This window comes from Hypomesus transpacificus, chromosome 23 (assembly GCF_021917145.1).
Source record: "Hypomesus transpacificus isolate Combined female chromosome 23, fHypTra1, whole genome shotgun sequence".
Taxonomy (NCBI): Eukaryota; Metazoa; Chordata; class Actinopteri; order Osmeriformes; family Osmeridae; genus Hypomesus; species Hypomesus transpacificus.
The window spans coordinates 19,205,682-19,220,897 of NC_061082.1; the positions used below are offsets into that span (position 1 = coordinate 19,205,682).

The window sequence follows — 15,216 nt, forward strand, 5'->3', positions numbered from 1 at the left end:
GGGGGTGGTGTCTGGGGGTGGTGTCTGGGGGTGGTGTTTGAGGGTGGTGTCTGGGGGTGGTGTCTGGGGGTGGTGTCAGGGGGTGGTGTCAGGGGGTGGTGTTTGGGGGTGGTGTTTGGGGGGTGGTGTTTGGGGGTGGTGTCTGGGGGTGGTGTCAGGGGGTGGTGTTTGGGAGTGGTGTCTGGGGGTGGTGTCAGGGGGTGGTGTTTGGGGGTGGTGTTTGGGGGTGGTGTCAGGGGGTGGTGTCAGGGGGTGGTGTTTGGGGGTGGTGTTTGGGGGGTGGTGTTTGGGGGTGGTGTCTGGGGGTGGTGTCAGGGGGTGGTGTTTGGGAGTGGTGTCTGGGGGTGGTGTCAGGGGGTGGTGTTTGGGGGTGGTGTTTGGGGGTGGTGTCTGGGGGTGGTGTCAGGGGGTGGTGTTTGGGGGTGGTGTTTGGGGGTGGTGTCTGGGGGTGGAGTTTGGGTGGTGTTTGTTTTGTCTTAAGAATTTCAGTGCCCAGTCTAACCTTGTGTTGCTCTGTGTACCTGACAAATAAAAAAAAGACTTGAACTTGGGGGTGGTGTTTGGGGGTGGAGTCTGGGGGTGGTGTTTGGGGGTGGTGTTTGGGGGTGGTGTTTGGGGGTGGTGTTTGAGTCTGGGGGTGGTGTTTGAGTCTGGGGGTGGTGTTTGGGGGTGGTGTTTGGGGGTGGTGTCTGGGGGTGGTGTTTGGGTCTGGGGGTGGTGTTTGGGGGTGGTGTTTGGGGGTGGTGTCAGGGGGTGGTGTCTGGGGGTGGTGTTTGGGTGAGGTCGAAGGGGCAGCAGGATGACTGCGATGTCACAAACCACCTCCAGCTACGCGGAGCCCAAACGCTCATTGTCAGTCAGGTCAGCTTCCTGCAGCTCTAGTGCAGTAGCTGCTTTAAACGCAGATCATTACATCAAAATACAGTCCCCAATAGAGATGATACCCTGGCGGACATAAGTGGATATAATCAATCTGAATCTGAGCTGGTCAAGTATTTTGAGGTTTTACTTGTCTCAACTGAAGTGGAAAAAAATTGAAAATTAACCTTGTGGCCTTGATTGAGCGACAATGTTCTAAAGTGTGTAGAGATGGCTATTCATCACAGTGATCCACGTAAGTGGGGCTATGCAGTGGCAAAAAGGTTTCAAATTGAAAACCACAACGCTCATTAGCCTAACACTCAACATCAGTGGCAATCAGAAGTTGCATTAACCACAAGAGGGTGCCTGAGGAAAATTACATCTCTAAATTGATTTGACTAAATACAGCAACTGATATTGAATAAATGCATGTTTCAGTCCATCGGAAATCCACACTACACCACTATACTTGAAAACATACAACTAAGTTGGTTTCAACTGTATTTGATTAGAGAGGAAAAAAATCTTGCAAAATATTGTAGCAACAATTATAGCAGAAATAGTTCCACATAATAATGCCACATTTTAAAGTTGATAATCACCCAAAAATGTGAATCACATGACAAAGAAGAGACAGCACCAATTTGAGGAATGTACAAAAACATGAATATTTTATTATGAAGTGCTTCAAAACCAACATGTCTTCAAGAAAAAGGGACAACAGGTTTTTCTTGTGTTTTTCTGAGTGGTTGGGGGGGGGGGGGGTCCCTGTATCACTATGAAAAGGAAGCATTTTCTCACTGGGCGGATGGTGATCCTATCAGCTGGTCATGATTAGCAATCGCTGAAGCTGAGGCAGTGTGATTGGACACGAGGGACAGGTGATGTCCCGTGACACACGAGGGACAGGTGATGTCGCGTGACACACGAGGGACAGGTGATGTCGCGTGACACACGAGGGACAGGTGATGTCCCGTGACACACGAGGGACAGGTGATGTCGCGTGACACACGAGGGACAGGTGATGTCCCGTGACACACGAGGGACAGGTGATGTCACGTGACACACGAGGGACAGGTGATGTCACGTGACACACGAGGGACAGGTGATGTCACGTGACACACGAGGGACAGGTGATGTCACGTGACACACGTGACCTCCCAGCTGCAGGTTCATCCTGTACTGTACATCCATCAACATCAGTGGAAGGAACCCCAAGGCCTTCTGTTAACCAATCACATCCCCAGAAGGCCAGTCTGGGGGCAGATCATTCACCTCTTCTCCCTCCTCCCACCCCCCCACCGAAGAAAACACACTCCAGTATGGGGGCAGATCATTCACCTCTTCTCCCTCCTCCCACCCCCCCACCGAATAAAACACACTCCAGTATGGGGGCAGATCATTCACCTCTTCTCCCTCCTCCCACCCCCCCACCGAAGAAAACACACTCCCGATTCTACTTTTCAATATCAACACAATACTTTTCGATCAAGATCTTTTAATGATGTCAAACGGGGGAGGGAGGGTGTAACTCCAGTCCTCACCCACACAGGCCCTCTGTGGATGGGTCTTACCCCGCCTGCTGTGTGGGAGAGCCCCAGGCCCCCAGCCCCAGGCCCGTGATCAGGCCTGCGCTAGCCTCTCGATGACTCTCCTGTACTCCACCAGCAGGTCCTGGTAGCTCTTCTCCAGCTCGTCGTGCTGCAGCTGGGTGTCCATCTGACTGATGTGAGAGGCCAGCTCCTCCGGCCTCAGGCACTTCATCATCTTGGTCAGGTCTCTCTGGTTCTTCTGCAACAGCGGACGGAGACACAGGGTTTATTACACGCCCTGAAAGCCCTCCGGTTCCCCGTCGGGGCTGGGCGGTGACAGACGCTGAGTCTGTAGTGGGGTTCCTCAGCGTGGAGGCCTGCCTGCGTTTCATTAACGTCTCCGACTCAGAGGGGAGGGGGGAGCCAGACAAAGGACTCTGAAATGGGGTCTGCAGGAGTGCTGAAGGGTACTGGACATGGACCAAGATTCCTCTGTCATGTATTCTGGGGCCAGCGCAAATATATGCTAGCACACACACACACACACTCTGTTCCCTTGTCTCGGGGGACGTGGGAGGTAAGAGAAGCAGGGCTGGATTCTCCCTCCGCAGAGCGTTCTGCCGTTCACCCAAGCCACATCTCCCCAGGAGGGACAGCATCTGGACACCAGATCTCCCCTCTGCGCTCCCAACTCATTCCTACTTCCTTTTTCCCCACGGACGGGGTTTTTTTCCCCGTCAGATACAGATTCTTTTTTTGGGGGGCGAGAAATGTGGTAACACTGCTGACAGCAATCCTGTAATGGTGGCTATGCACAGTTCCACACACACACACAAAACACAATGGAGAAGTTAGGAGAAGAAGGGGCACGATTAGTATGTAGGCTAACCTGGTGTTATTAAGAAACAAATAGGCCTTACGATTCGTATTAACTACTGAGTAGATCTTCTCGGCGACTCAAAAGGACAACATGCAGACATAATGACAAGCGCAGCTGGACTAAAAGGCAATCTTAAAAGGATTTCTCACAAAGCTTTAGTAGAACAGTACAATTTGTTGGGCGAAACTTGAAAAGCACAACTACGTCCCAGCGATCAAACTCGGAGGAAAGCAGCTTCTGCGACTAACAGCTTGCATTGTGTTCCGCTAGCAAGCACATAAATTACTTTCCCCAATCACATGCAAATCCTGTATAATGACACTTGGCTGGAAAGAGCTGGATAGTGGGGTAGCTAGTCTGGACACCTAGCAAGTCCTATTGTGTGTCCTATAATGAGGCCTTCTATCAATTTCCACGAGGAATAATCTCCCTCATTATTCTTCAAGGCAACATGTAAGAGTGCAGAAAACGTTGTTATAAGCTTCCAAAACCGGAAGACCCATGTTGGGAATTGGGCCCCCCTACTGTACGCAGCATAATGAACATGCTAATAAACATGTTTACTACATGTCCATGTACTAAAGACAGGCCGTCCAGCAGAAACAACGTGTTGGTGGTAGTCTAGGCGCTGGAGGACGTTACCGGGTAAGTACTAAGTGATACACGTGCTGCTATGCAGCACAGGTTGGGATGAGAGGGCTTGATTCTGCAGCAGGGAGCAGGGAAGAGAGAGGCCGTGTCTGGGGCGTCAGGAACCCCTAATGTCCGGCTCTCCTAACGTCCGGCTCCCCTAAGGTCCGGCTCTCCTAACGTCCGGCTCTCCTAACGTCCGGCTCTCCTAACGTCCGGCTCTCCTAACGTCCGGCTCTCCTAACGTCCGGCTCTCCTAACTTCCGGCTCCCCTAAGGTCCGGCTCCCCTAAGGTCCGGCTCTCCTAACGTCCGGCTCTCCTAACGTCCGGCTCTCCTAACGTCCGGCTCTCCTAACGTCCGGCTCTCCTAACGTCCGGCTCCCCTAACTTCCGGCTCCCCTAAGGTCCGGCTCCCCTAAGGTCCGGCTCTCCTAACGTCCGGCTCTCCTAACGTCCGGCTCCCCTAACTTCCGGCTCCCCTAACTTCCGGCTCCCCTAACGTCCGGCTCCCCTAAGGTCGGGCTCTCCTAACGTCCGGCTCTCCTAACGTCCGGCTCCCCTAACTTCCGGCTCCCCTAAGGTCCGGCTCCCCTAAGGTCCGGCTCTCCTAACGTCCGGCTCTCCTAACGTCCGGCTCCCCTAAGGTCCGGCTCTCCTAACGTCCGGCTCTCCTAACGTCCGGCTCTCCCGTAGAGCTACCGTACCTTGTAGGGGCCGAAAAGTCTCTTCTTGACCTCCAGCCGGTAATCTTTGGATTTGGTCTCGTCGCTCATGTCCGTCGCTCTCAGACGCAGAATCTCGTACACTCGCCTTGCGTGCTTCTGTGGCGGCAAACAGAGAGGGGGAAAACGCTTCAAAACAACTATTTCAACAAAACAAAAAACATTTTGTTTCTAAACATCATCACATTTTGTTTAGTGTCCGGTTAGCGGCGGCTGCAGGTGACGTCCCTCCACACAGGAGCTCCAGCTGAACGCCTTCCTGCAGCCCTCTCCTCTGTCAGCCCAGGTCTACAGACGCCTCACAGCCCACCACCGCACAGGAAGTCGGGCTGGGATAATCAGCCCCACGCTACAGGGCCCCGCGGTGGAAGCGGCCCCGCCAACGCTAGGTGGCAGTAGGAGAAACCAGAGACCACTCCAGTGACCGCATGGGGCCCTGTCAGAAAAAGACCCGTTCCTCTGAGAAACCACAGGACCGGTGAGTCAGGACTTGAGAGCACGGGCCCAGGAACAGGTTCGTCTTGAGGGTCTTCCATGGTGGTGGGCCCCCTGGTACTGGGTGGTGGTGTGTGAGGAGGGCGGCGAGCGTGCCTACCTTGTTGATCTTGAGCTTGTCGCGGGCCTCCGTCCCCATGTCGTCAGAGAAGCCGAGGGCCAGCTTGTCTGTGGAGAAGGAGGGCAGGGCGTGGCACAGCTTGACCAGGACAAAGTCCCTCAGCGTCACGTAGCTGTCCGAGGGGTCCTCCGCTGGACACGAGCGCCACCACGTTCCACACACCGAGAGAGACAGAGAGACAGAGAGAGAGACAGAGAGAGAGAGAAAGACAGAGAGAGAGACAGAGAGAGAGACAGAGAGAGAGAGAGAGACAGAGAGCAAGAGAGAGACAGAGAGAGAGAGAGAGAGAGAGAGAGAGAGACAGAGACAGACAGAGAGAGAGACAGAGAGAGAGAGAGCCGTGGAAGGCCAGAGGCTCCTGTTAAAAAGACTATTCTAACAATTCTATAACTAACAATTCTCAAACACTGCCTATACATTCAAGCATGAGGAAAAAGCGCACAGGGTATGAAATCCAGCGATTTCCTTGACACGAGTAAATCATTCCAGCTATGCCGGGGCGAGGGGAAGCTTGTGTTTGCACGTGGCTAGCACTTCTCGGCTAAAGCAGCTCGAAATCTGCATATTTCCAACCTCCACTTTTCAATGCGATTGAGTGTGAAGCTGCAGTGAGAGGATTTCAAGCCGGAGCAGAAGACCTTCAGAAGACCTCTCTTCAGCAGGACCCAACCCACCATTCAGAGGCCACATTCAGAGGGAAGGCGTTACACAGAAAGGGGTTCCCCCTCTGAAAAGGGTGCTGCTTTGGTATTCATTCTATCCTTCTGGGAGAAGTAATTATTTCTGTGTAACTGGTTTCAACAGGTCTCCCAAACCAGACTCTCCAAATAAATGAATTCAGTGGGGCGATTTCACAAAAGACATGCGCAACTTCGGACACTGATGAAGGTATGTGATTGTGTGGGAAGTTTAGATAATTTTGTACTCAAAATAGCAAATGATGTGACATCCAATAGTTCGACACATGCTTTAATGCACATCCCACACACAGACAGACACACACCTGTGATGTCCTGTACTTTGGGTAGGGTGCAGTAGAACCTGTGCACCGCCTCAAGCAGCTGGGCACCATGACCCTCGCCCTGGAACGGAGGCAGGATCAGCATCTGGCTGGATCAGGACCACACACACACACACACAAGCCGTCACATCTCCAGCGCTCCACGCTAACACCAGGTCCTCTGCCATGGGGGGGGGGGGGGGGGGGGGGGCGGTTCATGAACTGACAACAAATATTAGAAGTCATCTCACTTCAGGGTGGCAAACGGAACGAATTGTTATCCTGCCATGTCTATCAATACATTAAACAAATGCTCCTTTACAAAAGGTCTTCCCCCCCCCCCAGATACTGATCACTTTGGCTTCAATATGAAACAAAATAGGGTTGGATATATAAGCCAGTAATTTGGGATTCCTTTTTAGGACAAGTCGACGGCAATGTATAATTTTCCTCTCCTTTTTGGTACAATAGAATGGGACGGCACGTGCTACCCTAGTAATTACCTGACACGTGGTCTGGTTTTGTCTGGATACACGTAGTAATTATAAACTGTCATGTAGCCAACAGTTGCGAACAGAGTCTCCCCATCCTTATTGTACTTCTCGAATCTGCAGAGAAAACACAAAAGCAAGCAGGTCAATTACAGGCACACTCCCACGCGGCGTCCAGTTTGGCCCTTGCCATTCTCCTGGAAGCCTCTTTTACCCAGTGTCAGCATGCTGGAACAGACCGGCCCGATTGGTACACCTGCTACAACCTGAATACATTATGCACTTAATTGGAGCACTGCAACTTAAAGGGGAAGAGAGGGGGTGGAGGAGGGATCAAGGCCCTCCAAATCACTTCAGCCCATTTGCCCATTGTGGCGATTAATAGGTACCAGAGTAAAGAAAACACTGGCAGAGGCTCTTTTTACTGTTTAGAGACGTCATTCAGTGTTTCAAAAGACAAGAGGATTCAATTCAGCTCTTGCCCCTGAAAGAAGAAAAAAAAAGAAAAATGAAAAGGGCTTTGGGCACAAAGGAGACTCTTGCCAGATCAACAATTCTGCTATATTCGAGAGAGGGGAGGGGCGGGGGGGGATATAATCAAACTGGGTAATTGGTTGCGAGCGCCTCAAAAAGGGGGCTTTTGTTTTTCAGATGACACAGTAAACGGTGCGTGGAGAGTGGCGTGGGCGGCGGGGAGCCCACTCACACGAGGAAGAAGTCCCAGCGGTCGTCGTCGGCGTCGATGAAGCTGGCCGTCTCGATGAACCACATTAGGAAGGTCTGCAGGCGCTCGTGGTACTCTCTGAACCCCGGGCTGGTGATGTCTGCCTGGGGGAAGGACACACGAGGAGGGGGGCAGGGGATCAGCACACAGCCTGGAAAACACCTCGCCCAGTCGGGCACTCCTGGCCAGCACGGCAAGCCAACGTGTGGAGCACTTATTTATTTTATTTTTTTTGTCATTTAGCAGACGCTCTTATCCGGAGCGACTTACAGTAAGTACAGGGACATTCCCCCCGAGGCAAGTAGGGTGAAGTGCCTTGCCCAAGGACACAATGTCATTTGGCACGGTGGGGAATCGATCCGGCAACCTTCTGATTACTAGCCCGACTCCCTCACCGCTCAGCCATATGACTCCCCACTCCCACTTCCCAGATTTATGACGTGTCAGGCTGGCTCCTGAATTGACTACATTTCTGATCATGTACCACAGCTACTGCCTTGTAGGGTACTGGTGTTGCCATGGTTTCCATACCGTTTCACCTAGCGAGGCTTTGTGCAAAGTGCTGCACTCTTTACAGCAGTGAAGTAAACAGTTCAGCTTTTTTAGTTCGACTTAAGCGTTTGTTCGATGGAACAAACGAAACCAGCTGATAACCCATCTGGTGAGATGGGATGGGTGTGGGTGTGTGGTGAGTCGGGGGGGCGTGCAGACACACGGGGCCCAGGGTGGAGCGGGGCCAAGGGTGGAGCGGGGCCCAGGGTGGAGCGGGGCCCGGGGCGGAGCGGGGCCCAGGGTGAGGAGGGGGGCCCAGGGCGGAGCGGGGCCCAGGGCGGAGCGGGGCCCAGGGTGAGGAGGGGGGCCCAGGGCGGAGCGGGGCCCGGGGCGGGGCCCAGGGCGGAGCGGGGCCCAGGGTGAGGAGGGGGGCCCAGGGCGGAGCGGGGCCCAGGTGTACCTTGTGTATCTGGTAGGTGAGGTCCTGGCCTGCCTCCTCGCTGTGGACCGTGTATGTATGGAGCAGGCTTCCAAAGGGCTTGAAGTTGGCCTCCTTCTCCAGCAGGGACACAAAGTCGTCCGTGTTGCAGGTGAAGCCAGAGGGGATGATGTCACGGATCTTGCCCTCGACGTCGTCAGGCTGCCGGAGGAACCAGACCAGTTGTCATGACAACATGCGGCAACACCTCATGTTGAGGTTACATCAACTACCAGAGGAACCTACCTGTAGATAAAACGTTTAAGAAGGCAGCATGGAGGAAGGAAAGCCTAAACTAAGTTCCACTTTGTGTAAAAACATAACAAAGTATACTGACAGTTACCAAGCCTGGGCAATTAATCACATTTGATTTTCAATTAGAATTTTGGCTCCCAACAATACAAGATAATTGAGATGAACGTCATCCCAATAACGATCAATCACGGTTGTTGTGCACATTCTGTTTGGTGATGATGGTCCCCCCCAGGCTGTGGGCATGGGTCGTCGTGACTACTTGGCTAGCACTCTGCTGTACATGCTGGTAACATACCTGACTACAGGTGTGTCTCTAAAAGGTGAGGGTGTGCTGGTTCACAAACATTTGCCATGTTGTTGCTGTAGGTACTACTAACACACTGGTAACCTTAGCAGTGTAACCTCGATGTGGCGTGGCCCCAGTTTGTCACCAGACTCCAGACCAGCCTCTGTCCTGTTCGACGTCTGTCTGACCTGTCCAGCCCTTACAGAGAATCAGCCGGTGAACAACCCAAGCCTTCGCTTAATATGTACTGAAAACATGAACACATCAATCCATTTATTTCTAATTCTACAAACAAGCCTTATTTTCTGTCTGATGTCTGACTAGAGGGGGAAACCAGCTCACATTACTATAATATGAGTCAGGCTGTGTGAATACTGATTGGTAAAAAGAAAACCCTTTTAGATAATACACTGAGCTGTTTAACCAGGCTTTTCTGTCCTTTCCCCTACCCTCCGGCGGAACTGCAAACAGGACATAATAGCACAAGTTGCCATTGTTCCGTCATTAGGCCAGGCCTCGGCCCTGATTGACACTGCACACGAGGAATTAAAGTGGAAGAATACATATTTTTGAGCCACAAAAAGGAAAGCCATTAGGCAATTAAGACTGTCAGCGGAGCAGGAACAGAGCCCCCCCCCCCCCCCCCTCTCCCTTCTTCCAGCCCCTCGGTGAAAGAGCACTTAATTCAATACATGTACTACTTATGTTAAACCATGAATATTTGATGAAGTCGCCACAATAACGTATTCCCGCTTCTCACTGGGCAATAAAATGTAATGAATTGATCTCAACTTAACAAACCGTGGGCATCAATAAAGGGGCTCTCTGCTCTAATCCTGGAAGGGGAACTCAATCAAATGAATTTGCCCCCGCCTTTCAAAGAGCCCGGGGGGGGGGGGGACAAAGAGCCCCTCCCCTCTGCACCTTTTACTCAGTAGAATGTGTGGTTGGTTCAGCTGTAATGTTTGCATTGTATCCATTTCCACAAGGATTGACATGAGAACACTTTGTATTAACTTGCTAAGCAGCCCTTTCACACCGTGTCCATGCGTGATGGGCATTAGTTCTGTACAGAGACCCTCGCTGCTCCGCATTGAAAACAGGGACATGAAGAAGGCCTGAGCAAAATGCGCTACAAAAGGCTAATACAACACACAGCTAATGCCACTCCTTTCAGGCATCAGCTAATATCCAACTGGAAGTAATGCACCTGCAGCTGAAGGCCTCTTCACCATTGTAATTGTTCAACTGCATTTCTGAGGAATAAGGAGCTTGTGTAAAAGGCCATGAACAAACAAGGCCCATTGTCCGCTGCACTCTCCCACACACTAGACGCTAAATTGCACAACCCCTTACCATAGAAGCCCTGGTATTGTTCAGATATGACTTAATAAAGTATCTTTAGAACTTTTTGTTTGATATAAATGTTTTATCCCGGGAAATAATTGTCTAAGTGTACCTACCTAATTTGAGGTGCTCAAAATGTTTGTCATGGAGTAGTGAGGAGGCTTAAAGAGCTAGGTGTGAAGGCTAGTATCATATCTTTACTAATTCCTAACTTTAACTTTGTTGAGAAATGAACAAAAAACACTCATTTGGAATGACACCTAAACAACCAAGATGACATTTAAACTAATTCTAACTAACTAATTCATACTCCTTTGACTTACACCATAACACCCAACAGTGTGTTTCATCCAAGCGAAAATGTGAAAGAAACCCAGATTAATGTACCCAACTGCTCTGTTCACAGGCCATCATTATACTATCTGGGGAGGTTTGGGGCTAAAGGTGGCTGCAGACAAGAGTCTGCTATTAGAAAAGCAGCTGCATGCCAAAATATGCCCTGCCTCTCCCGCCCTGCCTCTCCCGCCCTGCCTCTCCCGCCCTGCCTCTCCCGCCCTGCCTCTCCCGCCCTGCCTCTCCCACCCTGCCTCTCCCACCCTGCCTCTCCCAGCCTGCCTCTCCCAGCCTGCCTCTCCCACCCTGCCTCTCCCGCCCTGCCTCTCCCACCCTGCCTCTCCCACCCTGCCTCTCCCAGCATTCTTCTCCCAGCCTGCCTCTCACAGCCTGCTTCTCCCAGCCTGCCTCTCCCAGCCTGCCTCTCCCAGCCTGCCTCTCCTTCCCCTCCCCTCTAACCCTCTCTCCCAGCCTGCCTCTCCTTCCCCTCCCCTCTAACCCTCTCCCTCTCTCACCAGCTGCAGGGGCCCAGACCCTGTCAAGCATGCCCCTCACACAGGCTCTTCAGACGCAGCCTGAACTCTGCTGCTCCCTGGCTCTCCACCTTCACAGCAGCTGCACTCAGACCCTTAACGAGGTGTGCACACGGCGAGGCTTGGGTATGGGGGGCGACCCCACCAGGCCCGGTGTAGGCAGACAGGCAGCCAGACAGACAGACAGCCAGAGACAGGCAGCCAGACAGACAGGCAGCCAGACAGGCTGGCAGGCAGACAGAGACAGGCAGACAGACAGCCAGACAGAGACAGGCAGACAGAAAGCCAGACAGGCAGCCAGACAGACAGCCAGACAGGCAAACAGGCAGGCAGACAGGCTGGCAGGCAGGCAAACAGGCAGGCAAACAGGCAGGCAGCCAGACAGGCAAACAGACGGGCATCTGAATGATGCCACAGCTTCTCCATCCAAGCAGTGCCTGTTTAGTTAGAGCGGCTTTATGATATGTTCATTCAACAGACGCTTTTATCCAAAGCGACATTTCAAGCCTGCGACACCAGAGATCAACTGTTTGCAGTGCACTATTATACCTAATACTATAATAACCCTAATGTCCTACAAGGCATCATGTATATAGAAAGATTTCAAATCGTCCACAATAAAGGCCCTCTGGACCATCCAGAGACGTGCATCTTCATACAAACAGGCTTACAAGAGACCCAACCGGTCCACATTCCATTTCCTGCTGACTCAATCACATCACCACTAAACTCAATGGCTGACCTGGGACCCCTGAACAAAGCCTTGAAAAGGCCTTCCCCTCTGAGAGGCAGGGCTGGTATTAGTGTCCTAGTGCCAGGGCCTACGAAGGGCTGGGATTGGTCTAACAAAACATGAGATCTCTTACACATCTACTCAATAATGGGACCACTCCTGAGGGTCAGACTGAGCCCAGCTCACCAAGAAACATGTCTCAAAGCACAGCAGTGCCCCAGAGGGAGGCAGAGCCCCAAAGGAGGCAGTGCCCCAGAGGAGGCAGTGCCCCAGAGGAGGCAGAGCCCCAGAGGAGGCAGAGCCCCAGAGGAGGCAGAGCCCCAGAGGAGGCAGAGCCCCAGGAGGCAGTGCCACAGAGGAGGCAGAGCCCCAGAGGGAGGCAGTGCCCCAGAGGGAGGCAGTGCCCCAAAGGAGGCAGTGCCCCAGAGGGAGGCAGTGCCCCAGAGGGAGGCAGTGCCCCAAAGGAGGCAGTGCCCCATAGGGAGGCAGTGCCCCAGAGGGAGGCAGTGCCCCAGAGGGAGGCAGTGCCCCAAAGGAGGCAGTGCCCCAAAGGAGGCAGTGCCTCACCTGTATCTAAAGTAGGAGGTTAGGAACCCCCAAGAGAAGACATGAGTAGACGTGTTCACGTTGACAGAAATACACTCTCACACCATAAAAACGCACTCTTGAAGCTTTCAATACGTACAGCAAAGACATCATCTACAGTCAGTCAGAGGCACCGGAGGGGAACTGAAGCGTCCCTTTTGAACGACAAGAAAAACACTGACGCCGACTGTGACACACCTACCTCCACGCAGTCGAACGACTCTGTGACCTTGGAAGAATATTTCACTTTGAAAAGGGTGCTCAGGTTTCCTGCGCTATAGTACAGCTGAATCTGGAGGCCTTTAAATCCAAAAGCCACCTCGCTGAAGAGACAGAAAAAACACACATGGCCACATATGTAAATAAGAACCTTTCACAGATTCAACTGAAACAGCTTGAATAGTGTTGTGATATATTGTAACAGACAGTAAACTGTGAAGTAAATGTTCCAGTTGATTAGAATGAGCCACCCTTGTTTTGACATGCACATTGATATAATGGTTTAGCTCAGTACATACTCATCACCATAAAGCTGGTGGCTGAATTCAGGGTGGAATGTTGTACCCTCGTCATCCACATCCTCTGGAAAGCGAACTAGAAGAGAAATACAAAGTTACCTCTTGAACCATAATAAACTAAATCGATCGATGGCATTTGCAATGAGCAAACGTTTTTTTTCAGCAAATGTATTTCACGGTACAAACCCAGCTTCAGGCATATCGCTTCATTGGTGTCACACTTGTACTCCGCCAATTTCTTCTCCATAGCGTTCATCCCTTCACACACAAAAAACAATAATTCAGCTATTCAAACGTATCTTGGTAATTGACTGGCAAACTCTGCCAATGTAAGTGAGTTTACTTTTGAAGCATCAAGTAGTAGATACTTGTCCAGCTTTGGACAAGGAAGGGACATATGTCTCACTCTCAAGCAGGGCCATCTAGTCGGGTAAATAGCGCTATGGCTTCCACGCAGCACAGCCGATGAACACGCCATCGTCCTGAGCTACGGTGCATTTTGACACAGAACACGCGATGGCCAGAGGAGGCTACCTAGCCAACTACAACATTCACCAAACAGTGTGTCCGATAATCTAGTAAAGTACTAAGTTAACCGGCTCCTTTATGATGGGTAATTACACAGTTATAGTTCATGTGTTTGTTACTATGGTTATCTTATACCGTTGTGGCCAGCTAGCCTTGTGCTGTTGTTGTTTCTAGCAGCTAGCTGGCTAGCTAGGCAGTAAGCTAACTACTAGCCTAGATGTTATGTCTGTGACAGACAGTTACTTTATTCACACATGCAAATGAACAAGTTAACTTTTGAAACAGCAGTGAATTACCGTAACTAAAGATATTGTATTTTAGCTTCTAAGTATTCGTCACATACCCGCCATTTCTGCACACTGCATCTGTGTTGTCACTGACGGCCCGCGAAATCTAAAGCACTTCCGACCCACGTGTTTCCAGGTTGCGTGTGACGTTTGCGGAAGAGGTCCGTTGCTTTTCTCATCAAGTTTTTACATCGTTGTCGTTCTATCGTTCCACCATCCAACAAGAGGGTTGCAGTTGTCTTGATCAATATTGCCCTTTCCCCTTAAACACAACATGTTAGAACACTTACACATTTGAACCAGCCTCTGATATGTTTAAATCCATATATATATATATATTTTTAGGGGGGGCTATTGTTATGTGAACATTTTTACAAACGATCAGTGGGCCACAAAATTAGATGATTTAATCAAAATAGTTAGTTTGGAAAAGCCTCAACTGTACTGTTTTAGTATCCTTAATGTGAGTTTGCAATTACTGTCAAACTGAATATAGTCAGACAGAAATGCCATCTCCTGCGTGACATTATGAACTTGAAAGTATATAAAATGGCTATGATTACATGTACTTTATCATCTGGGAACATGCCTACAGGGGACAACAACACAAGATCACTGAGAACCACTCTGACAAACAATATTGACCCTGAAAAGATCCTATTTAGGACAGTCCACCACAGACTTACATGAAGAATTTGAACGTTGAAAATTGTCTTTTGAAAAGTGGATTACCGCTCAGTGATAGCTCAATAAAATGAATGGGCTCTTAGATGCTGCCATCATCCCTTCATGGCAATTCTGTTTCCCAGGGGCACCAATGAATGACCCACACAGTCACGATTAAGCCGCTATCATTTGACCCCTAGCCTAGTTTACTGCAGAGCACTAGATTAACCTGAAAACAATGCTCCCCGAGTCCAGAGAAAGAGTGCAGGATGGAGGCAAAACATGAAGTTTGATCTCTGAACTGGAAGTCTTTTAGTAGGCAGCGGTGATGGGGAGCGTAAAAGAGCATTGGTCCTTCTAAACCATAACCCAAAAATGGAACCTGCCCACTGTATTTTAATTCATCTAAAATCGTCTCTGTTCACTGATTATTGCAACTTCAGAATTAACATAATTTTGTCATTTACTGTTGTGCTTCATCTTTTCACCATTTTCATTATGTATTTGATCAAGCATGATGGTACTCTGTAGGCTACACAGCTTGTGCACCCTATGTGATCATCAGTGAGTTTATTCATGCAACAAATTTGTCAAAAACATAATTTAGCCTATATTGAATTTGAACCGACACGCCCTGACATGACCCAAGTGAGCAGGGAATGTGTCCGGCGTTGGGACCACTCATACGGTGTGGTGTGTTATTCAGTGGACTTTACAG

At 50.6% G+C, this 15,216-nt stretch overlaps 1 protein-coding gene across 2 annotated transcripts; it reads right to left on the reverse strand.

The window, feature by feature from the left end:
• Positions 1-1,510: 1,510 nt before the first annotated feature.
• On the reverse strand, positions 1,511-13,962 carry hat1 (histone acetyltransferase 1). Of its 2 annotated transcripts, none has more exons than XM_047046947.1 (11): positions 13,889-13,962; positions 13,204-13,275; positions 13,018-13,093; positions 12,702-12,822; positions 8,410-8,589; positions 7,440-7,561; positions 6,746-6,850; positions 6,246-6,352; positions 5,222-5,373; positions 4,609-4,725; positions 1,511-2,652 (listed from the first exon to the last, which is right to left on the reverse strand). In XM_047046947.1, the coding sequence occupies exons 1-11, from the start codon at positions 13,908-13,910 to the stop codon at positions 2,485-2,487; spliced, it is 1,242 nt and encodes a 413-aa protein (XP_046902903.1). In that variant the 5' UTR covers positions 13,911-13,962; the 3' UTR covers positions 1,511-2,484. The 2 variants fall into 2 exon arrangements, with proteins under 2 accessions (XP_046902903.1, XP_046902904.1); XM_047046948.1 differs by having other exon boundaries at positions 13,842-13,911.
• Positions 13,963-15,216: the final 1,254 nt, after the last annotated feature.

Bases quoted from the DNA above. Each gene is read 5' to 3' on its own strand.
- hat1 (XM_047046947.1), bottom strand. From the start codon at position 13,910: ATGCAGTGTGCAGAAATGGCGG. The intron at 12,823-13,017 runs GTATGTACTGAG...CTGTCTCTTCAG, and splicing joins CACCAGCTTTATGGTGATGA to CGAGGTGGCTTTTGGATTTA. The intron at 2,653-4,608 runs GTACGGTAGCTC...CCGCTGTTGCAG, and splicing joins GACTTTTCGGCCCCTACAAG to AAGAACCAGAGAGACCTGAC.